Source organism: Lissotriton vulgaris, chromosome 3_1 (genome assembly GCF_964263255.1).
Source record: "Lissotriton vulgaris chromosome 3_1, aLisVul1.2, whole genome shotgun sequence".
Classification (NCBI taxonomy): Eukaryota; Metazoa; Chordata; class Amphibia; order Caudata; family Salamandridae; genus Lissotriton; species Lissotriton vulgaris.
Window position 1 is genome coordinate 670,185,636 of NC_141689.1, and position 24,723 is coordinate 670,210,358.

At 50.1% G+C, this 24,723-nt stretch overlaps 1 protein-coding gene across 17 annotated transcripts in view; it reads left to right on the plus strand.

Moving 5' to 3' along the window:
* Positions 1–24,723, plus strand: part of PPIP5K2 (diphosphoinositol pentakisphosphate kinase 2) — a 1,400,407-nt gene that overhangs the window by 144,695 nt on the left and 1,230,989 nt on the right. For all 17 annotated transcript variants that reach the window (XM_086960990.1, XM_086960983.1, XM_086960987.1 and 14 more), the window contains exon 5: positions 24,107–24,192. In XM_086960990.1, coding sequence (XP_086817116.1) covers positions 24,107–24,192 — 86 coding nt within the window. The remainder of the gene's footprint in view (positions 1–24,106; positions 24,193–24,723) is intronic.

Below are 24,723 nucleotides of genomic sequence, written 5' to 3' on the forward strand. Positions count from 1 at the left end.
AGAGAATGAATCCCTCAGCTTTTCACTGCATATCCTGTATGAAGGGAGTCTTCCTGAGCTCTGCTTAGTTCTTGCTAAGCATTCTCATATTTCCTACTGGATATTCATCATATCTGATAAGAAGGGTCTTTTTTGCACCTGCAAGTCCTCTCGAAAAAAAAAGGGTTCATATAGATGATTCCCACAAGAATTGCATTTACTACCTCTATCCACAACATGAGGTGAAACAGTGCTAGTTCTGCTGCACTTTCTCATCTAAAACTCCATTGGACCCGTCAAATACAAAGAGACAGAGAAGGTAGGCTGATGTTATGGCTAAAGAGGACGCAGAGGACGCAGAGGACATCTTCTGATGAGGAAAGCGACACCTCTTCCAAATCTCATAAGATGCCCAGGTCGCCTGATGGTAAGTCTGAGGAGTGCAAAAAAATACATTAAAACTGCCCATCAGACTAAAGAAGCTCTTAGGAGAAGCATTTCAAAGTATCCTCAGAGCCAGCGTTGCCATTGCATTCTGTGACCTCTAAGAGGAAGTGTAGTCTGCCACCATATCAGGCTCTTCAAGGGAAAAATCCACTCACAAATCCCTCTCGGCATTAGTATCCCTGTTGACGCCTAGGACTTCACCAATGACTACCCCCTCGTCATTGAGATCCTCGACGGTGCCAGCATAATTTATGGCAATCATCAATGCTCCGATCTCATCTACGATATCGTTACCTTCAGCAAAGACCTCCGTGATGACAGCACCACCATTGTCAGCTGCACTAACTTCGACAATGACATGACCAACGACGAAGAAACCATCTCCGACGATGGATCCGTCGACGCCACTAGCATTTCCTCCTGTAAAACTCCTCCGCCAGAGTAGCACTTAAATATAGTCCTATCGCAATTGATGAGGCAAACCTTTGAGCCCATCCATAGGGTGGACATCAAGTACTTGACGTGGAAGGTTGCTCTTCTACTCTAAAATAACCCTTTCTACGCTTCACAAATGACTTGGTAATCCTCAGAACGAATCTGAAATTCATCCCTAAGGCTCCTTCACAATTTCACCTAAACAAACCTATCATTCTCAGAACTGTCTTCCCTGATCCAGTTACACCAGCGGAACGAGCTTACATACTATAGACATTAAGGGGTGTCTTAAATTCTATCTGCAAAAGACTAAGGCTATCTGCAAAACTGATCAACTGTTTGTAGCCTATGGGCAAGGTCGTCCGGGAACAGCTGTCACTAAGGCTACTATTGCCAGATGGATCTCAGCCTCAAAACAGTTTTGCCACAATAAAGCAGGCAAGCCTTTGACAAGAACAGTTAGAGCACACTCCACAAGAGCAGTCTCCATCTCTGCTGCTATGTTCTCAGGGATTCCATTGGATAAAATCTGCAGAGCAGCAACCGGGAAAACCACACACTCATTCATGCAGCATTACTGCCTTGAATCTACGCATCATGCTGACGCAGCCATGGGACGGGCAGTAAGGTGAGTCTCTTTAATTAGAGGAGTTTATTTCTGCTTTTATGTTGACCTGTGTATCAAATATGACTTTTCTATTCATTAATGAAAATGTTATATGTATTCTTTAATATAATAGGAATATTTATTCTCATATCTATGCATATTGTGTACATATTGTTTTGCACTGCTACTCTCATAAGGAATGTTTGTTGCCCCAGTATTGGAACTGTGGTACGTTGGCCTGATATATGATGCTCACTAGTTCTAGTGAAAACCTTGTATCAGTCCAAACAACCCTTATGGTGATTGGTTGTAAGTCAACCTTATAGACCAGCTATCCTAATGGTAGCATGGACAAAGCAGTCTTTAGGCTAAACTCTTTTGACATGTGAAGCCAGCTGTTTTACCACATATAACCCCTTGAATACCAAGTGAAAGGACACCACACAGGTTGCTATGAAAATAAACAAGTATTTATTAACTAACATACACCTCTGAACTCTTTATGAGGTCAGAGGGCTAAGCACATGATAAACTCTTAGGAAAAATACGTTTAAGTTGCACGATTTAGAATGGTGCCCTAGGGGCACGACAAACCATATACTAAGTAACTGGAATGTGAAAGTCAATCATAGGAATGGAGCTGTCCAGAGGCTGTAGGATCGCTGGGACCACGCTATACTAACTTGAGGTAAGTAATAGGAGGCCCACGGAACGCGTGTGCAGAGTGTGAACTCACACGCGAGATGCGTACAACCGTCTATGGACAGTAGAGTTTTAAGAAAAAGGTGAGTACGGACGTCCCTGACTAGATAGGACTAAAACGACTGTGGAACTGGACACTAGGAGAGTCAAGCTACCCTTGAGCACTGAGATACTCGTGTTACCTCACCCACAGGCTGCGGGTGCATAGGTGCCAAGTTGTGTCGGGTTCCGGCGTTGAAGTATATGGAGCCTGGAGGTAAAGATGATGCAGGCGGTCAGGAGGAAGATGTCCGGTGTGGTCCAAGGGTGGATCACTGAAGAGAAGAACCTGAAAGCAGAGGGGACAATGTTCAAAGTCACTAGCCCGTGTCTGGAGTGGAACCAGGAGTGGAACCAGATGTCGTTGCCGCGATCAGGTGAAGGTGGACGCTTGTCTCTGCAGCCACGTGGACCAGGATGGAGGCATGAGCTGTCCCACGCAGTCTCTCGCTGTCGGCGGTGTCGTCTTCGGATTCGTCAACAGGCCTTGGCAAAGGCAACCCACGCGGTGAGTGGAAACGGCATCTGGAGTGGACCAGGAGGGTCCGGGGTGCTCCTCTTTTGAAAGGGAGCAAGGGCCAGTCTGGAGCAACCAGACCAGCAGTGAAGATTTCGCAGTTCGTCGTCTAGGAGGCCACTAGCCAGCCGGCAAGTGACCAGACAATGCGTCGAGCAGCAAACTGGCAGAGAAGGGCCCCACGCAGATCTCGTGGATGCTGGAGGGCTGGTCTTTGATGCAGGAGCTGCTCGGGGTCGGGGCTTCTCAGTCCCCAAAGCACTTGGACGAGGATGCCTCTGAAGTCGTGCTGGAGCGAAGTGCTGCTTTTTCAAGATGGCCAGTCCCACGTGTCTCGTCGCACCCACGGGTCTCAGCTGTGCTGCAGATGTAGGTAGAGGTCGGAGAGGTCTGGGAATCCGGGTCTCGTCGGGCTCTGAAGTCTGCAGGAAGACGACAAAGGGAAGCCGCTGTTCGCTGATGGTGCCTGCTTTTGCAGGGTGGACACTCCTTGCCCACAATGGAGATTTCTTCAGTCTTCTGTGGAGCAGAACGTCGAAGTCCAGAGTTTCTTCTTGTAAAGTTGATCAGGATAATCTCATTTGGAATGGGACCAGCTCCTACCTTTATCCAGCTAAAGGAGGGGCTGCACGTGGAGAAGTGTGGCTCAAGTGGTTGGAGCGGCAGACCCTGATGCAGAGGTCTGGCCCGGACCAGGGTTCAATTCCCCGCCTCGGCGGGTCTTGGGCTCACATTTCCCCGGACCTGACAATTCTCGCCTCGGTGCCTATTCCAATCATGGAGTCCCACTCTGTAACTCTGGGCAATAGCTTGCTTAATCTCCACAACGGCCCCTCGCAGCGGGATGCCTGGCTTTCACCTTGGGGTTGCCCAGTAATGGGTTATCTCGCAGGGGAATACCAGGACGGGTTCCCTAAGCAAGCGCTGGGACGCTTTCGGGCAGCCATGCGCTCTACAAATCAAATTTCATTTCATTTCATTTCATTCACGACGACTAGGTCCCTCCTCTGGGTGGGACCAGGAAGGGGGGTGGTTACACCCCCTTTCCTTTGTCCGGTCTTGCGCCAGCTCTGGGGCTGGAGTGCCCCAGGAACTGGTTTAGACCGGTGTATGCACAGGGACACCTTGTGTGCCCCAGGCATGCCTCATTCCTTTCAGCCCTGTCCTACCTAATACACAAAATCCTGTCTGGGGTGGTGCTAGCACCTCCCAAGGCAGGAATCCCTTTGTCCAAGCCTCCCTCGCTGGAAGGACTCCCAGCAGCAAGAGGTCAGACTTGTGTCTGTGGTGGCAGCATCCATTTTGTGATGCTGAGGCTACATGTCGTGTCCCTCTAGAAGGGTGGAATGCTACTCCCGTCCCCAGAATTGGCGAGGGGTTAGTATTCCAATTCGTATGACACCTTACTCGACATGTTTTGATAATGCTATACCAAAGTTAGCAATAACCGCAAGGATTATAATGCACTTAAGAGTATATGGTATAGCGTTATCATGGAAACAGCTAAAGGACTTGGTTCCGAAAGCTTCAGACAGGCTCAGCTCATGCTAGAGCACCATCTCACATAATTCCAAGCGCTCTGCCTTCAGGATTGATGAGGCCTGCCATAGGAGTGACTGATAGGAGGATATGTGTCCATTTTAGGGTTAGATATAGGGATACTATATCTAAAGCAAAGGGTGATTACACCACCTTGCCCCAGCTGATTGATCAACCAGTTGTGTCAGATTTGGATGGCCAGCCAGGGGTGGCATAATACATGCTGCAGCCCCTGGTAGTCCCTGGGTACACCTAGGCCCTGGGTACCTAAGGTACACTGTACAGGGACTGATAAGGTGACTCAGTATCCAATTGGGTATGCACCTAAGGTACATGGTTGTCAATTTTAGAGAGAGCACAGCTAGGCTGTGGGTCTGATTAGCAGGCCCACAGCCAGGGAAGTCATAAACCAGTGAAGCAAAAAGCAAAAATCGGGGGTGACCATAGGATTGCAGACCCTACTCTCCTACATAACCCCCCCCCCCCAAACTTAGGGACATTAAACTAACCTTGACCAGGTGAGTCTTCTTGTTCTAAGTGGAAGTACCTGGAGAGACCATCTGCATTGCCATGGTCAGTCCCTGGTCTGTGCTCCACTGTAAAGTCCATCCTCTGTAGGGAAATGGACCACCTAAGAAGTTTGGGGTTTTCACCCTTCATTTGATTTAGCCATAAGAGGGGCTTATGGTCGGTCTGAATCTTGAAGTGAGTACCAAACAAGTATGGCCTCAACTTCTTCAGGGCCCAAACCACAGCAAAGGCCTCCCTCTCAATAGCTGACCCAACGTTTCTCTCTAGGGGTCAGCCTTCTACTTATAAAAGCAATGGGCTGGTCATGAACATTAATATTCAGTTGAGATAGAACAGCTCCCACACCCAACTCAGAAGCATCTGTTTGGACAATAAAAGGTTTGGAGTAGTCTGGACTCTTGAGAATAGGTGCAGTGCACATGGCCTGCTTTAGGTCATCAAATGCCTTTTGACAGCTAACTGTCCACTGAACTTTTTTTGGCATGTTCTTACTTGTCAGGTCATTAAGTGGAGTCACAATGGTTCCATAATTTCTGACAAATTTCCTATAGTAACCAGACAGGCCCAAGAAAGCTCTGACCTGTGCCTGGGTGGTTGGAGGAGACCAGTCCTTTATGGCCTGTATCTTGCTCTCCAAAGGTTGAACTTGGCCTCCACCTACAAGGTGGCCCAAGTATACAACTTGACTCTGCCCTATCTGGCACTTAGTAGCCTTGATAGTGAGGCCTGCCTTTTGCAGGGCCTCCAAAACTTTCCTCAGATGGATCAGGTGATCCTCCCAGGTGGAGTTAAAGACAGCAATATCATCTTGATATGCTGCACAGAAGACATCCAGCCCAGAGAGAACTTGGTTCACCAACCTTTGAAAAGTGGCAGGTGGATTTTTTAAACCAAAGGGCATCACCACAAATTGGTAATGACCTCCTGGGGTAGAAAATGCTGTTTTGGCCTTGGCATCCTCAGCTAACCTGATTTGCCAATAACCAGCTGTCAGGTCAAATGTACTCAAGAATTTGGCAGAAGCCAATTTATCTATGAGTTTATCTGCTCTTGGTATTGGATGGGCATCTGTCTTAGTGACAGCATTGAGACCCCTGTAGTCTACACAAAACCTCATCTCTCTCTTACCATCCTGGGTGTGAGATTTAGGCACTAGAACTACAGGACTAGCCCAATTCCAACATCTTTTGTACTTCTTGTTTTATGCAGTCCCTGATGTGGTCAGGTTGCCTGTAGATTTTACTCTTTATAGGCAGACTGTCACCAGTGTCCACCTCATGGGTGCACTAGTTTGTCTGACTGGTTGTCAGAGAGAACATTTGTCTAAAGGACTGAAGAACTTGTTTACAATCCTTTTGCTGATGTTCAGAGAGGCTGTCAGAAAAGACTACACCATCTACTGACCCATCATCAGGGTTCTGAGTGAGCAGGTCTGGGAGAGGGTCACTCTCTTCCTCCTGACCCTCATCTGTAGCCATGAACAAGCCCATGTCTTCCCTGTTGACAAATGCCTTGAGCCTGTTCACAAGAAGTACTCTGTGAGGGCTCTTGGGAGTTCCAAGGTCTACCAGGTAGGTGACCTCTCCCTTTTGTTCAATGATTGTATGGGGTCCAGACCATTTGTCTTGGAGAGCTGTTGGGGCCGCTGGCTCCAACACCCACACCTTCTGTCCAGGCTGGTAAACAGTAAGCACAGCCTTTTGGTCATGCCAAGCTTTTTGCAATTCTTGGCTGGCCTCAAGGTTTTTAGATGCCTTCTCCATGTACTCTGCCATCCTGGAGCGGAGACCAAGTACATAGTCCACTATGTCTTGCTTAGGCTTTTTGAGAGGTAACTCCCATCCTTCCTTCACAAGACACAGGGGTCCTCTTACAGGATGCCCAAATTGAAGTTCAAAAGGGCTGTAGCCAACCCCCTTCTGTGGGACCTCTCTGTAAGCAAACAAAAGGCAGGGTAAAAGGATGTCCCATCTTCGCCTAAGCTTTTCTTGTAACCCTTTTATCATGTGCGGTGGATGTGCGTGAGGCGGGCTCGCTGGGGCCAATGGTCATGGTGAGTCGAAGGTGTCTGGGACCGTGGGCCAAGTGATGGGCGCGCGGGCCCCCGGGGGAGAGGGAAGTATTTAGTCAGAGGTGACGAGCCGCATCCCCAAGAGGGACCGGCATTCGGTCCGACCTATCTCGTTTGCAGGGGAATCAAGTTCAGGCATTTGTCTGGGGGGTTTGGGGTGCCGAGGGGAAGCCTGGGTGTGAGGCGGGGATGGTCCCGGGGTGTCGTCCGGGGTCGTCTCTTCTTTAAATTGTATGAGCAGCTGTGCCCATTCCAGGGAGATGTGGTTCTTGCGTGTTCCCTTCACTTCCTCCTCCCGTAGGATAGCCTCCTCTGCCGCCCCTCACTTATTCACCGCTCCTATCCAGGCCGCTTCCGGGGGGCCCGAGGGGGCCCTCCAGTGCATGGCAATAGCTTGCTTCGCCAATAGCAGAGCAAGGGATACTAACCGCCAGTGCAATTTCTCTGATTTCTTCCTTTTGTATGTCCCTAGTGCACAGACTTCCCAGGAATCTACGTGCGGCATATTGACCAACTCAGTGAGTGTGTTGTGTAACTTGGTCCAGTAGCGGAGTAGGGAGGGGCAGTCCCAAAACATGTGCTTAAAGGTTGCAGCGCGGACAATTGAATTGTGTATCCGGGTAATAGCGGTGTAGTTTGTCCGGCGTGAGGTAGGCTCGGTGGAGTATATTGAACTGTATGTTCTTGAATCGCGCGTTTCTGGACACTTTCTTTGTGTATTCCAGAGTGCGCTTCCATTTTGTGTCATGGAACACCCTGCCAACGTCGTCTTCCCAGGACTGTCGTAAAGTATCCAGGGAGGCATTTGTCAATTCTCGGATGGCCCTATAATGACATGTAACTAAGTGTGTGCCAGCTTCCATTTGGAATATCGTATGGAGTACCGGGTGTGTGGGTGGTTCTCCGTCTCGCAGGTTCCAGAACGGTCGTGTGCTATCCAGGAGTTGCCTATGCGTGAGGAATTGTCCTCGCGGGAGGTTATACCACTCAGCCAACTGTTCATTGGTGCGCAATTAACCCTTGTGGAACAACGCTCCCACCTCCGTCACGTCGTGGTCGGTCCAGATTTGTAGGGTTCTGGTAGTGTAATATTTTTCTCCGCGAGGGAGACCTACCAAGGGTAACAGTGGGGAATATAGTGGTCGGTCTTTGGACATTCGATGAATACGCATCATACATCTGCGCTCGATGGAAACTTGAATCGGGTGGGTGCGAGACGGTTTGGTTCCGGTTAGGAGCATTCTCCTGATGATCGGCAGAGGAATCCTGCCGGTCTCTGTTGTCGTTTCCCCGACACACTGTTCAGCTGTCCAGTGGGATAGCCACTGGAGTTGGGCAGCCAGGAAATATGATTCAAAGGATGGGGCTCCTAGACCTCCCTCTGTGGTGGGCAAATACAGAGTACGGAGTGCCACCCTATGGCCATCACCCCAAATTAGCGTTGTGAGCAGGGTATCTAGTTCCTGGAAGAATGACCGCGGCGGGATTACCGGGAGATTGACAAAGTGATAGAGTAGCCTGGGTACCATTATCATTTTCACTATGGCCACCCGGCCGATGGGTGCCAGGGGCAGAGTCTTCCAGAAGCTCACCGCCGATCGCAGGCCCGCCAGCACCTTGCAATGATTGCCCTCGTATAAGTCAGTCGGGGATTGGTAAAGTCGAACTCCTAAGTATCTAGGGGCCGCACCATTCCAGTGCAAGGTCTGAGTGCCTAGTGTCACATCGTGCGGCGCCAGGTGGGGGCCGAGGGGGTAGATGGTCGATTTCTCCCAATTGACATTGAGACCTGAAATGGCTCCGAAGGTCTGTAGGATATCCCATATTGAGGTAAGATCTCTTGTCACGTCGCGGACGTATATCAGCAGATCGTCTGCGTATAATGATACGCAGTGTGTTGTCCCCGCGTTCAGAATCCCCCAGGACTCTCCCTCCCGTCGCAGCCGTGCAGCCAAAGGTTCGACGGCTAGTGCGAATAGGAGGGGGGAGAGAGGGCACCTCTGCCTGGTACCCCTCTCAATCGGGAAGGGATTAGAGATTAGTTTGCAGATTCTTACTCTAGAGGTTAGTCCCTTATATAAGAGTCGCGTGTACACCAACAAAACCCGGCCGAAGTTCAGCGTCCGAAGGAACGCGAATAGGTGTGGCTATAGCAATGTGTCAAACGCCTTCTCTAGGTCGAAGATCTTGGCACGCCGCGTGAGGGAATCTGTCCTGCACACTGTCCTGGATATGGAAGAGTCGTCTTAAGTTATGTGAGGTGTTGCGCCCGGGCACAAATCCGCATTCATCAGTATGAATTCGGGCTGGTTAAGTTTGACTATAACGGTCGGCTAGTATTTTCCCTAGGATCTTACAATCCGTGTTTAGGAGTGTGATGGGTCTATAGGAGGACGGGTGTGTGGGGTCTCCGTGGGGCTTTAGAAAGGTCACCATCGTGGATTCGCAGAATGATGCGGGTAGAATCCCCTTAGACAGGGCCTCTTCGTATGTGATTGTTAGATGGGGCACTATCTGGGCTGGGAATGTGCTATAGTATTCCAATGGGAGCCCATCCATCTCCGTGTTTTCTTTCGTGCAAGGGACCCGATAGCGCGTTTAATATCCGAGTATGTAATTTTGCTATCTAAATCTTTCTTCTCCTCTGCGGATATGGTGGGGAGCCTGTGTATACCCATGAAGTGTTGCAATGTGCATTGGGGCACCGGCTCTGGGTTACGGTACACGTTCGTGTAATGGGTGCGAAATATGTTCAGGATGTCGAGTTGTGAAGTGTGGAGTCGTCCAGTTTCGTCCACTAGCTCTGTGATGGGCTGTGAGGTTTTGTCCTGTTTGGCCATCCATGCTAGGAGTGCTCCTGCTCTGTTGCCCTCCCTGTGTGCCCGTGTGGCATACATGCGGAAGTTATAGTTCCGCAGATCTCGTAGTGTTTCCGTGTGTGTGAGCTTCGCCGCCCCAATCTGTTCTAAGGTGGCCCTTCCCTGGTCCGAATCTCGAGACAGTCCCGCCAGCGCTATCTCCAACGCATGTGGTGCTTGTTCTAGTGTTCTCCGCACCCCCACCACCTGCTGAATTCAATGTCCCTGTGCGGTAACCTTGTATGCATCCAATTCTATAGCCCTGGAGGAGGCAGAGCCCGCATTACGCTTAAAGTGTTCCTGAATCAAGCGCCTGTGCGTTTGGCCAAAGGCCTGATCAGTGAGGCATTCCTGAGGGAGCCTCCACATGGGGATCGGGGGTGGGGCGGTCTCCAACAAAGGGTCACTGTGTGTGCATCATGATCCGATACTATGCGTCCCAGGTAGTCAGTGTGTTGTATTTTTGGTATGAGGGCTGCGTAACACAGAAATCAGTTGAGTCGCACCCTAAGGTCATGTGGGATGGAGTGTAAGGAATATAACCTGGCCGTCGGGTTCTGCATTCTCCAAGCATCCGCCAGCGCCCAGCGGTCCACCCATTTGCGGAAATGTTCTGTTTGTTTGTGTGCTGGGGAGTGTGGCGGGGGAGGGTGGGATCTGTCCAGGTGTAGGTCTAGTACACAATTGCATTCTCCTCCCAAGAGCCAAGGTATCGATGTGTGACTGGCTAGTATAGCGGTTAGCTTGTCCCAATATTGTTCCTGCTCTGTATTCGGAGCATACACGCAACCGATAAGTATCGGCTGGCCTTCTAATAGGCCACTAACCATAGCGTATTTCCAATCGCTGTCAATCAGTCGGGCCTGTTCTTTGAATGGCACCCCGGATCTAATCCATATCAAAGCACCTCTGGCGAAGGCAGAGTATTTGGTGGCACATATAATACCCATAGAAATGCGAATTGTTAGGAGAGGGAGCTTGTCATAGCGGGTTATTGATGACGGGGATAAAGGGAGGGGTGAATTTCATAGACACGTGAGCACAAAAATGTGCAGGCGATCTGGTGATTACTAAGGAAAGTTTAAAAAAATTAAAAAAGTATGTAGTTTATAGTAGTGATTAACCAAGAGGGAGATATTAGCACTTTTTTTAATTTACACAATATCATTGAATCACATGTAGGTTTCATATGAATTGCATCTAATAATAATGTTATTCAGTATACAAAGAGGCGGATTGCTAATCAATGCTTGTTTAATTAACTTTACAGTTACCCCTGACGAAGGCGCCCTGGAGCCCCGAAATGCATTGGGTTTTGAATAAACTGCTTTGTGATTAACTTGGCTTTTGTACGTATTCTTGCATGAAGAGGTTCGGAAGGCCCAGCTTGAATATGAGAAACACAGGAAATGGCATTTCCTTGCATATGGAGTAAAGATGGATGAAAAAGTTAAACTATGGAGTAAAAGTGATGAAAACGGATAGAAATGGATGACTATGAATAACGAGAATTGCATAAGCAGCAGCCACTGTGCCATGGTTTGGGGCGCTCATTAGTGTCCCAGAATGATGTGACATATAATACCCCGCCATTTTCTATGAAGGCGGCTTACCTCCTGTAGGAGGGCCACCTGTGCCTGCTGTCTTTTAATATCGGCATAGATCGAGTACCTCTTAGTGGCCGTGTGCATACCTCTGACATTTAGTGTTACAAGTTTGAGGTCCGTGTTTGGTAAATTAGGTGTCATGGTTCAGTCGTGTAGATTCCGGACCTTGTGCAACAACCACGCCCACCCATCTGATCCCTCCCCCCAGATCCCCACGCCCCCACCAACCCGGGCCGCATGCCACAGCTCTGTCCCCCCCAGGCCCGCCCGCTTCATAGTGTCCAGGAAAATTATATCATAAAGGGAAGATAAACCATAACTCTGGGGAACATTCCCAACTAGGGGGACCTATTGCTCGGGGCAATACGTCCAAACAATATAGCATGTGAAGTCTTTAGTTCGTTGTTGCGGGGTGGTAGCCGGTCTCCTTCCCTGGTGCTGTCGGCACCACGATTAAGGTGTACTGATTGCGGAAACTGTCCTTCTGGTGTCCCGTGTTGAGTGGTCATTTTGTATAGGTTCGGGGCAACATGGTGAAGTCCCATAAGCATCCCAGATCCACCCGTAGACCCATCCCAGTAGACAGTTGTCTGGGCCCCCGAAGGCCTACTGAGCTGTCCAGTGCGAGCTGGGCCGTGGTATCAAGCGGTCTCCCTGTTCATATCACTGTTACATCAGCAGATCCGCGGTCTGGGGAGTCATTATCGGGGGTGTCAGTGAACCCTCACTGGAGGCCGGAGCATCACTGGTTTCATCCTCAGAGCTGAATAGATGGGGGTTTGAGGCATGTGGGCTGCTGAATTCATATCTGTGCATAGATCGCCGCCTAGTGTTGGGTCCGGATGATTGCACATTGTTGTCCTGGAAGAGTCTTCGAAGTATCACGAGATAGGTGGCTCCTCCCCTGGACTACAGTGCGCATGGGCATCCTCTCCATCCTCAGATTGTTTTTTTCCGCCATTGGGTTCGGATGTACTTTCTTGACTCAAGTTCGGAATCAATATAAAACTCTTTGCGCAAGGCCAAAAGGCCTTCGGGGCGTCGGTATTGTCTCGTTTGGTGCCTATACTTCATCCAGTTCTTCGAACAGGATGTCGAAAGCCATTTGCCTTTTTGACACCACAGGCCCCAACTTCGACGACGATGGAACGGAGCCCGTTCAAGAGATGCCCCGTCTGCAACTCTCAATACCCTCAAATTGATGTGCACCCAGTGTGCAATAAATGTTTATTCCCGGACCACGACGAGGCCAGCTGTATGACCTGTTCAAAGTTCCGGTGGAAGAAGACGCTTCGACTTTGGCGTGCCGCACGACAGTCGGCACAGAAAGCGGCGCCTGACCCGGAGAACATCTTCGAGGCCAATGACGATGAAGGCGTCGATGAAGAGGATCCTGACCAGCAGTCGGAACCTGAGTCGAAGCGAGACTCTACCTTCGGTGTGGACGACGATGAAGACTACGACTATGAAGAAGACGTCGTCGAGGTAAGAGACGACGCAGAGGCCATCGGAGCCGTCGATGACGACTCGAGCGATGAGCAAGGCCCACCCGCAATCGCAGGGCCTAAGATTGACAATGTGCTCTCTAAGGCTCAGGTCGAGGCATCGCCGGAAGGCCTTAGCCGAGATCCCACGTTACATTCTATAGCCCCGCGTCAAGGCCCGGCTTAGAATACTTCTACGGAGCCATCGGTCGATCCACAAAAACCGAAACAAACAGAGGCAAACACGAAACCGAAACTGTTGAAGGCAGTCCTCGGATCGACACCCTTGAGCTCCTCAGCTCCATTCAAGTCTACAAATGTCATCGACCCTTCGGGGCCAGAAGGCGGCGTTGGCCCCAAGAGCGGGGCGCCGCAGCCAGTCTCGACGGTCAAGCACGTCACTCTGACGCCGTTGACGTCCAAACATGGCGACACTGCCAAAGGACTCCAGGCTAAAAAGACTGTTGAACCGACACTTGCAGCCTCAAAGACACTGTTCAGCAAGGCCCTCGAGTCGAAGACCAAACCTGACCGAAGGAGCATGTCGCGTTGAAGCCCAAGGCCGTACCTGCTGCGCACCATGAACTCGAGTCGAAGCAAGGCCGCAAGCATGCTGGTGATCCATCGAAGCCAATCGGATCGAAGACGACATCAATCCCTAAGAAGGTCGGTTCGTCTCCGGTGCTTCCTCCACCAATTAAATACCGACTGCCCCTGACCGCTCGACCCAAAACGCTCGAGCCATAAAGGAGCGCCGAAACCTCCAAAAAGGTATCGGAACCTTCTAAGTCTCAGTCCATTCCGGAGGAGGTAATGTTCCAGGCACCCTCGTATGACAATCAGTCGAAGCTCTTCATCGACTCAGATTCTGGCAGACTCACCATTCACAAACGGAAAATCGCTCCAGAACATCCTTTAGAGTCATACAAAATCCCCGTCAAAAGGAAAAAGCACTCAGCCACCTCACCTGTTCTCTTTGAACATGTTCAGTCCTATACACAACACAATGCCGATTCTCCCACACGCAGCGATGAGGATGTGGGAGTTGATTACAGTCATATGGGATTTATTTATCATGCTGACGCAGATCAAGGGGAATCTCAACACTGGACTGACCCTGCTTGCCCTGATGATCCACACACTACGCCTGACACTCTCCTATAGTCTCAAAACCTTGCCTACTGAAGGCACGGCGGCGTTTAACGCTTTAATTTACAGGGCGGCCATTAACCATGATGTTGAAATGCACGCAGAGCCAGTGGAGGAGGACCTTCTCTATGATACTTTCTCCACCTCAGAAAGATCGGTAAAAACATTGCCTAGGCTAAAGGATGTCCTCAAACATGCTACTGACATTTTCAAGGAACCCGCAAGGGTTGTAAACCCAAGGATTGAAAGAAAATATAGGCCTGCGCCTGTGGACCCTATGTACATCAAGGGCCAACTCCCATTGGACTCCCTAGTAGTGGCTAATGCTCGCAAGAGCGCAAACTCTCAAACAAGTGGAGATGCTCCTCCTCAGGACAAAGAATCCAAAATCTTGGAAGCTTCTGGCAAACGGGTAGCAGCTCAAGCGGCTAATATTTGGAGGATCTCCAATACACAGGCCCTATTAGCCAGATATGATCGGGCTCACTACGACACGCTAGAACAGCTGATGCAACACCTGCCTGATGCTTACAAAGAGGGAGCAGAAATGCTGATACAGGAAGGAAAGTTGATTTCGAATGCATCCATCAAGTGTGCACTCGAAGCAGCAGACACAACAGCTAGAGCCATCACCACTAGTGTAATGCTGAGACGTCATGCCTGGCTCCGCATCTCTGGTTTCAAACCAGAAATCCAAACAACCTTGCTCAATCAGCCAGTTAACCCTGACTTTCTATTTGGTCCTGATGTAGACACTTTCCTTGAAAAAATTAAAAAAGAAACTGAGACAGCAAAATCCATGGGGGCTCTGCAGTCACAGCAGTTCAGGGCAGTTCCTTTTGTCGCTCCGGTAACAGGGGAGCTTCTAGAGGTCAGGCGTTACAGCAAGCCCAATACAACAAGGGGACCACGCAGACCACCTACAACAAGAATAACAGGGGTGGATATCGTGGGAACAGCACCAAAGGCAGAGGACGTGGAAATAACAATGCCAGATCCTCCGCCACCAATAAACAGTGACGCCTTGTCACTGCCCCCCGACCATATAACACCGGTCGGGGGAAGACTCCAGCAGTTCCTGCCAGTCTGGGAAGGCATTACCACAGACAGGTGGGTGAGACTACTTATCCAATATGGCTATTGTCTGGAACTTACCTCCACTCCTCCCAACATACCCCCAAGGCACCGTCCTATGTCCGCAGAGCACATGCACCTATTGCAGCAAGAAGTAATCAGCATGCTACAAAAAGGAGCCATAGAACTCGTGCCTTTAGAACAGCAAGGTACAGGGGTGTACTCACTGTACTTTTTAATCCCAAAAAAGGACGGTTCCCTGCGGCCCATTCTAGACCTCAGACCTCAGACCCCTGAACCAGTACATCTTGTCAGAACACTTTCATATGTTAACTTTACAGCAAGTTCTACCATTGCTCAGGCAAGGGGACTTCCTGGCAACACTAGACCTGAAGGATGCCTATTTTCACATTCCCATTCACCCAGGTCACATGAAGTATCTCAGGTTCACAGTCAACAACCAGCATTACCAGTTCAAGGTCCTGCCTTTCGGGGTCACTACAGCCCCCAGGGTGTTTACCAAGTGCGTGGCGACAGTGGCTGCGCACCTTCGGAGACAACACATCCATGTCTATCCTTACCTGGACAACTGGCTTGTTCAAGCAAAGTCAGCCCAGTAATGTGCCAGCCACGTGTCCTGCACAATTCACCTCCTACACAGTCTATGATTTTCACTAAATTACCCAAAATCACACCTTCAGCCCGCACATGTACAACAGTACCTAGGGGCAACAATAAACACTATGACAGCAACAGCGCAGCCGAACTCAGCCAGAGTCAACAGCATGCAATTGCTAATTCAGAAATTCAGACCCGAACACTTGCTCCCAGCGCAGGTGTTCATGCAACTGATAGGTATGATGGCCTCCTGCATCTTCATAGTCCCACACGCAAGGCTGCACATGCGGCCCCTCCAGGAGTGCTTAGCACAAGAGTGGAACCAGGCTCGTGGACATCTAAAAGACCTAGTGTTGGTGACCGGTCGTGTTTACAACTCTCTGCATTGGTGGAACACACAAAACCTTTGCAGGGGACGACCGTTCCAAGAGCCTGTACCACAAGTAGTGCTGACGACGGACGCATCTCTCCAGGGCTGGGGAGCGCATGTCCTCCATTATACAGTGCAGGGACTATAAACGACACAGCAGCAGAAGATGCACATCAACCTGCTGGAGCTGATGGCAATCTTCATGGCGATGAAGGCGTTCAAATTACACTTGTGCAACAAAGTTGTGCTGATCCGGACGGACAACATGACTGCCATGTATTACATCCAGAAGCAGGGAGGCACACACTCTCCACAATTGTCTCATCTAGCCCAGAGCATGTGGAAGTGGGCCATTCAGAGAAACATGTTCCTCATGGCGGAGCATCTCCCAGGCAAGGACAACCAGATGGAGGACCTGCTCAGCAGGCACAGCCATCAGATGCACGAGTGGAAGATACACCCCTCGGTACTCGAACCATATTTCCAGCAGTGGGGTCATCCAGAGATCGACCTATTCGCCACACAGGAAAACTCAAAATGCCAAACCTTCGCCGCCAGGTTCCCACACCCGTAGTCTCAGGGCAATGCGATATGGATGAACTGGTCAGGCAGATTTGCGTACGCTTTTCCCCCAGCACCACTCATACCACTAGTGGCACGCAAACTGCGACAACACTCCATGACGCTCATCCTGGTTGCTCCAACGTGGGCACGGCAGGCCTGGTACACCACGTTCCTAGAACTTTCAGTGGTGCCCCACGAAAGGCTGCGCCTCACGCCCAGTCTCCTCACTCAGAGCCATGGAGACATTCAGCACCCAGATCCACAACAGTTGAGCCTTGCGATATGGCCCCTGAGGTCGTAGAGTTTGGCTACCTCAACCTACTCCCTGACTGTATGAACATCATCAAGGAGGCAAGGCGACCTACAACTAGGGCATGCTATGCGGCCAAATGGAAACGGTTTGTCATTTACTGTTCCAATAATGACATTAATCCGCTGGATGCGTCCACGCAAAACATCATATGTTATTTGTTGCATCTCTACAGATGCAATCTGGCATATAGTTCCATCAGGATACACCTGGCCGCCATTGCAGCATATCTTCAAAACAGGCAGCATCTTTCCCTTTTCCTTCACCTGTCTGGAATCTAAATGTGGTTCTCACTAGACTGATGGGACCACCCTTTGAACCTCTTCACTCTTGTGAAATACAGTTTCTTACATGGAAAGTGGCTTTTCTGGTAGCCATCACATCGCTAAGAAGAGTTAGTGAGCTTCAAGCCCTAACTGTTCAAGAGCCTTTCATACAGATTCATGCTAATAGGGTAGTGCTACGTACCAACCCTAAATTCATGCCTAAAGTGGTGTCGCAGTTCTACATTAATCAAAACATAGAACTGCCAGTTTTCTTAACCCAATCCAGATTCTGTGGCAGAGCGAGCACTGCACACCTTAGATGTTAAAAGAGCCCTCTGTATTACATCGACAGGACAAAAGATTTCAGAAAGACTAAACAACTGTTTGTTGCCTTCTCTCCACAACACAAAGGCAACCCCATTTCCAAATCAGGTATAGCCAGATGGATTGTTAAGTGCATACAAATCTGTTATCAAAAAAGCTAAACACACATTAACAGTTCCCCCAAGAGCGCATTCCACACGCAAGTTAGGGGCATCCATGGCTTTCCTAAGTAACATTCCCCTAGAGGATATATGTAGAGAAGCCACATGGACCACCATACATACATTTACCAAACACTACTGCGTAGATGTACACTCCAGACAGCAAGCTGCCGTAGGACAGGCTGTTCCCAAAACCCTTTTTCAGACTGCTGCAGCTGGCACGGGCAACCACCGCTAAGGAGGTAACTGCTATTTATTCTATGCACAGATATGAATTCAGCAGCCCACATGCCTCGAACTGAATATGCTAATCACCAGTATGCATCTGTTCTTGGCATGTAGGGCTGCTGACATTCATATCGCCCGCCCTCCTCCCCGGTGCCGGTCGCAGCTGTAGCACTCGAAATCATTCTCAGGCATGGTCATCACTTACTGTATTACACTCCATCTCTGCCACAATGGCGAAAAACAATCTGAGGATGGAGAGGATGCCCATGCGCACCGTAGTCCAGGGGAGGAGCGAACTATCTCTTGATACTTCGAAGACTCTTCCAGGACAACAATGTGCAATCATCCGGACCCAACACTAGGCGGCGATCTATGCACAGATATGAATGTCAGCAGCCCTACATGCCAAGAACAGATGCATACTGGTAAGTAGCATATTCCGTCTCTGTCTTTGTCCGATCCCCCTTCCGTCGGGCCGAGCGCGGACAACCGCCTGGATCGCTCTTCTGCGCTCCGCTATAATCTGGGTGAGGTCTGGGGAGCTGCTCCCTGGTTGAGTGGACCGGGCACTGAGTTGTGTCAGGGTGACTTTGCGGCCCTGTGTCCGCGGTCGTCGTCCAGACGAATCGTTTTGTGTGCCTGGGGACGTCGGGCGGCGAGGGGCATGTTGTTCCACCTAGGTGTCTGCTTCTTTCGGGTCTGTAAAGAAGTGCGCAGCGCCATCATGGATGATTTCGAGCTTGGCCAGAAACAGGAGGGCGTATTGGATGTTTTTCTGTCAGAGTGTTCGCTTCACTGCCTGGAAGGTGGCCCTCTGTTGTTGTACGGCTTGGGAGTAATCTGGGAATAGCATCACTTGTTTATCCTCTACTTGTAGTTTCCCGTATGTTCTGGCCGCCCAGAGAACTGCGTCTCTGTCTCGGAAGTGTAGGAGTTTTAACAGGAACGATCGCAGGGGCAGGCCTGGTTTAGGTTTGCGTGTCAGGACTCGGTGCGCTCATTCAATGGAGAAGTAGGGGGTCAGATCTGTGGCCGGTGTGAAGGTCCGCCCCCTCCGGCAGATTCATGACGCGGATGTTGCTCCTCCGGGAGCGCGCCTCTAAATTGTCCGTCTTGTATTCCAAGGCCTTGAGCCGGGACTGGAGGTCCGCAATATCCCGGTGGGGTTGTTGTACTTGCGGGTTTAGAGTCTGCATGGCCTGTTCACTTTGGGAAACTTTGTCCGATAGCTTCCTGTGGTCGTCACGGAGAAGGTTGAGGTCCGTGGCTAGGGTGTCAAACTTGTTCTCCATCGTCACCCTGGAATGTTCTATGAGTACTTGGTCTAGTTTTCTGGACGTGGGGTCTGTGTTGTCCTGCCCATCCCGCAATGTGGTCGGAGTCGGCGGTGGAGGTGGCATCATCTGTTGGTCTGCACCTTGCGAGGTTCCCGTTATTCGACGGCCCATTGTGTGGGTATGGATCACTCGTGAGGGTCCACGTAGGTGACGACGGACTTCTGGGTCAGCGTTCTGGCCGGTTCGTTATCCCCAAGAGCTACCTCGTCTTGTGTCAGCCGACACTGCGTTCTGAAGGGGGGGGTTCCAACGGTGCCGCCGCCTTCGGGGGATGAAGCTGCCAATGGCAACAAGTTATCTCGGTCCTGTCGGTTCAACACGAGGGGGGCGGGGGGATGGGGTCTCCCACGGTAGCCACCCGAACTTATGGCCGTCTGGGTTTGTGTTGTCTTCTGTTGGCCAGCCTCTATCGGTGCGCTCCTCTTCACGCGACCCCGGTATGTGTATTAGCAGCTGGAAGTAGATGGAGGGCAATCCGATTCCACGAAAGTGTAGTTTTCTACGCCCGTATTGGTGGCCCAGGCCTCATTGGGTTGATGGCTTGATGGCGGGGCATCGGGGTGTCGGGCAGGCTGGGGAAGGAGGCGCGGCAGCAGTGGGCCGTCTCTGGCGTGCTGAGTGGGTCGTCAGTCCCTCTCAGTGTTCCGGGACTTCAGGGTCCTGGCGTGTGACAGCGGGTGCTCTCAGACACCAGCCCCTCCCGTCATTGAAACGCGTGGCAGGGGCTGTGTCGCAGGTGGGGGTCGTTCCGGGCCCCGCAAGGAGGGGAGGCCGTCGTTCACTCTGCCCCAAGGCCGTCACCAGTGTCTCTGCGCCTGCCAGTCTTGCGCGCCACTTCACAGCGTTGTCTGGTGCGGGTGGGCCACAACGGCGGTGGTTTAGCCCGGTGGGCCGTCTCTGGCGATGCTGTGTGGGTTGTCAGTTCCTCTCGGTGTCCCGGGCCCTTAGGGTCACGGCGTGTCTTATAGGGTGTTCCCAGATGCCAGCCCCTCCTGTCACCGACCTCTGTGTCTGGGGCTATGTCGCAGGTGGGGGTCGTTTCAAGCTCCGCCGGGGCCCCACAAGGAGGGGGAGCTGTCGCGCTCTCCACCCCAAGGTCGCCCACAGTGTCTCTGTGCCTGCAGCTGTACGCGCCTCTTCACGGCGCTGTCTGGCACTGGCGAGTCGCAACGGCGGTGGTATGGCCTGGTGGGGGTGGGCTGCTCTCAGCGGCGGGGTCCGCACGGGCCGTGCAGGCCTCTCCGCTCCTGAGATCTCGGGCCGTGGGCAGGGCCAGGTCACCGTCGCCCTAATGCCGCCTCCTCACCTCTGGATCCAGTGTGGGTGCTCTGTCGGGGAATCCCGATTAGACGCCGTCACTCCACCCGGTGGCCGCCATCTTGCCAGGCCGAGCACAGGGAGCGACAGCGGAGCGCCTCGGCCCTCCAGGGACCTTGCCCGGGAATCTCGGGCGGATCAGGGCTGTCACGGGGCACTCAGACGGTCAATTCTGCCTCCGCAACCCCTTTATCAAGTGGGGGGACACCGTAAGCTGCATCTGACTTGGGCCGGCAGCCGGAGCTCTAGGGAGATCGATCCACCATCTTAGGCGGCTTAGCCACACCCCATTGTTTGGCTGGCAGTTTTGATGTCTAGCGACTTGACTTTTTCACTAGCTTTGGTGAGGTCGGCTCGGATAAGATTGACCTCGATGGTTACCGTATCCAGTTTATTATCCAGCGACTCCATCTTTTGTCCGAGGGATGATTTGACATTTTCAATGCCCGCCATCACATCGAGCAATGTGGGCTCCAGCGTAGGACCAGCGGAATCTCCTCCCGTCCCTTGAACTCTCTGAGACTACTGCAAAGAGCCCCTGGGCATCGTGTAGCGGTCAAGCTAATTGGTCTGGATGTGACGAGATCCCTTGGAAGATTTGGAATGCTGCTTATCACCCTCGGAGTGACACCGGGGGACCCGACCCCACCTCCACCCAGTCATTGTGTCAGAACGTGGGCCTGACGATGATCAACTCAGAGATCACGGTCCAGTGGAAGCGAAGGTTCGCCAACAAACAACCAGGCCAGGACATATCTTCCTCTGGGACGGTAGACCCCACCTAGTTGGTAACAGGATAGTCTCCCCAAGGGAAAGGGGGTGGAAACATAGACCAAGGTGGCTCCTGTACCACTCACAAGGGTCCACTGGGATCAGTCCCCAGCGTGTGGCCAATGCTTGATTCCGGTCCGCCAACAGGAATCCCGGCAACCCCGGCCATCGGTACAGCAGTGTCCCCAATGTATCCATCGGAGGCGTGCTCCCCACTGTGCAAGGTTTTGATGCTAAAAGGTGAGGCAGATGTCCCACCTCCGAAGGGCCAGCCGCCGGAGGAACCCCTCCTTGCCGCCGCCGTCACCCGTGGCCACCTTCAGCCTCCTTCACAAGAATCCCATTGTGGGCATCCAGCTGGGTATCAGGCCCGGGGACTGCGCCGTAATGCAGGACGGGAGTCCCAGCCCCCAGCAGGCAGTCTGTTCTTTCCTCTTTAGCGCTGCCACTCTTTTCGGGCACCCTGCTTTCAGCTATGCGCCCTCCGCCAAGTCCGAGGGGGTCGGGGTGGGCCAACTGCCCCCCCTCAAGGTGTTGCAGGCTGTCGCCTCAACAGATCAACACCCCTGGTTGGGGCAGATCAATACCTTACACTGTCGGCCACCCACTAGGTTTGTACTTAGCAGTCTGACACCTTTAAAGATCTTCATAAAGAAGGATTCTGCTAGAAGTGTAAGGGGCTTACTTAGAGTTTGGCAGCCTGCCTGCCTGTCTGCTAGGAGAGCAGAGGGATATACTCTGCTACCCTTGCGGAAGACTATATTTAGAGATCTCTGCAACCAGGTTGAGAGATCTCTGAAGGGCGGGCAGAGATCTCTGTGCATTCAACAGAGCCGCTATTGTGGTGGTAGTTATGTTTTAGGCACTGGAACTTTGCTGAGCGGCAGGCATGTTTAATGAGGATCACTGCAAAGTTTTTTTGTCCTTTAAAAACAAACACCCAAAGCAAGAGTTTTAAAATAAATAAATAAATGTCCTAAGCATGCCAAGAGATTTTTCCCAGCACGTAGTGGTACATTTTTTGCTTTCCTACATGGGACCACATGGCTTTCCCTGGCAGTCCTGAACAGGTAAAAAGTATGTTGGGAACAACCTCCCTAAATTAGGCGGACTGCAGTGCTGTACAGGCTGTAGCGGGCACTGGGCGTTTTCCCAGTGGGCTGGTAGGGTGGAGTGGTGGGGACCAGTTTTGTAGTGTTGGGGGAAGCTTTTGTTATAGAGGGCCGGGTTCTGCCCCCTGTAAGAAAATCAGCTGCAGTGCGCCACCCTAGCGAATCCCCCCGATGCTTCTCACTAGCTGTCCCCATCCATTCCCGGTCCAGCTGCATTGCCAGGGCTGGTTTGTGTTCCCAGTCTGGCCCTGGCGGACTGTCTGTGATATTTTGATCAACGGTCCACTGCCACTTGGATCACTGGTCAAAGATTTCTGCCCGTAGAGTTAGCAGACGCTCTTCTGGCAGAAACGTTTCTGTGCACAACTCTAAATAAAGTGTGTGGACTGCAAATTTGTGGATACCTCCATGGCAGAGTACCTTGATCTCCAAACTGCAAATAAAACCCTAAGTATTCTTCAGAAATAATGTTACTAAGGGTAAGTAGTCTGAGTAGAAGGTGTTTAAGGCAAGTGTGCCTTCACTAGATAGTCTTTATAGTGATGGGGTGCTACTTGGAATAGAGATAGTCTTTATAGTGATGGAGTGCTACTTGGAATATTTATAAATGGAAGAAGTAAATCTGTTTTGGAAATGACCGGTTTTTAGAATTTGCAAATTTGACTTGATGATTTTGCATAAAGTACAGTTGTATATCTTAATTTGACTTCCAAAGACTTTTTTTTTCGCAAAATGGAGTGAATTCTATGTCCACTTGAATGAATAATGGTATTGTGTGTACCATTTGCAATAAAAAGTACTATTTATCCCAGTTCTCTAGAAAAAGTTAAAGACCTATTTACCAGCAAACTCTTCAACAGAAACATTGACATTGATATGTTATTCACTTACAGAGGCCCTGTTAACAATTGCCTCATCAACAAGGTTGTTCACCCGAACATCGTGGACAGCCTTAGTAGAGTAATCCACTGTGACCTCTGCTTTCATCATGTTCTCACCTCGCTTTCAAGAATGTCCTCTGCCTCCTACCTGTTAACAATGGTTGCAACACTTTAAACAGCAACATCCCCATTTACTACTGAGTCACCTGTATCCAGCCCCACGAGCACCTAATCGATGACTGGTCTTGCTGAGCATAAAATGCTATACAGCTCACTTAATTAGCCTCATGCTTGCTAATCCATTGATGTTCTCAGACTGTTTGTGATGACCCTTCTACTAAGGGATTAAAATTGAGATATTGTACTGATTTCTGCGTTAAAAGAGGAAGGCAGGCAAGCCTTGGTGGGTGTATTAAGACTGTTTAAAGCATTTGTGTAAATTCTTTTTCAGAATTGTCAGATAGAAAAACACTTTAATGTAATAAAATATAAACTTTAACATTGCATAGTTCTTACACTAGATTTGTGTCTTGATACTAAACAATCAACTTGAATTAAGACATAAAATTGTGCTTTTCTTCCCCATAAATATGTTAATCAGTCATTTTATATTGAAAAATATATGTGAAAACACAATTCCTTATACATTAAATTACATGTGTATACTAAGGTTCCTCATCTTTGGCAATGGTATATAATGTTGCAGTTTGATATGAAATTTAGCTGTTGCTAATGAATTGATGATTTTCTTTTAGTCGTAGCCTGTCTTATGAAAGGTTATGGAATTACAGTTTTTTTCACTTTTTAGGAGAGAAGTTTATCGGATCCTCAAAGCTGAGGGAATATTACTTCCCCGTTATGCAGTTCTGAATCGTGATTCAAACAACCCAGAAGGTAATATAGTTTAGCAAGTCTTCGAACAGTTAATTAGCAAACCGAAATTATTTTAAAATTGATGTCTATGAAATGGTTGCCGTTGTTTTATAATAGGCCGCACATATGAAAATAACCAGCCATTAAGTGTCGTGAATTCCTTTCCAAGATGGAATAGTGATGATATTCATTATTTAGTTTTGTACATATCTGTACATTACAAGTATTATTGATAATTAATGCATTTAATTTATTCAGTTTGCATTTTGGCAGGTATTTTTATGAGTAGTGATATAAATATTTTTGGTACACGCTAAACCATGAGCAGCCCACTAGTCGGGGTAACATGGACGGTTTTGAGAGGGAGATTGCTAATTGGCAATTGAATGCAATCGATATCCACACCCCTATACAGATTAAAACCTTTCGTATAAGGCGACATGAAACATCTATTCTAAATGGTTCACTACTGATTTAAAAATTATGAAACTGAAATGAAAATGTACATCAAGCCAAAAGGAAATGGTGTAAAACCTACCTAGTACAGGCTAG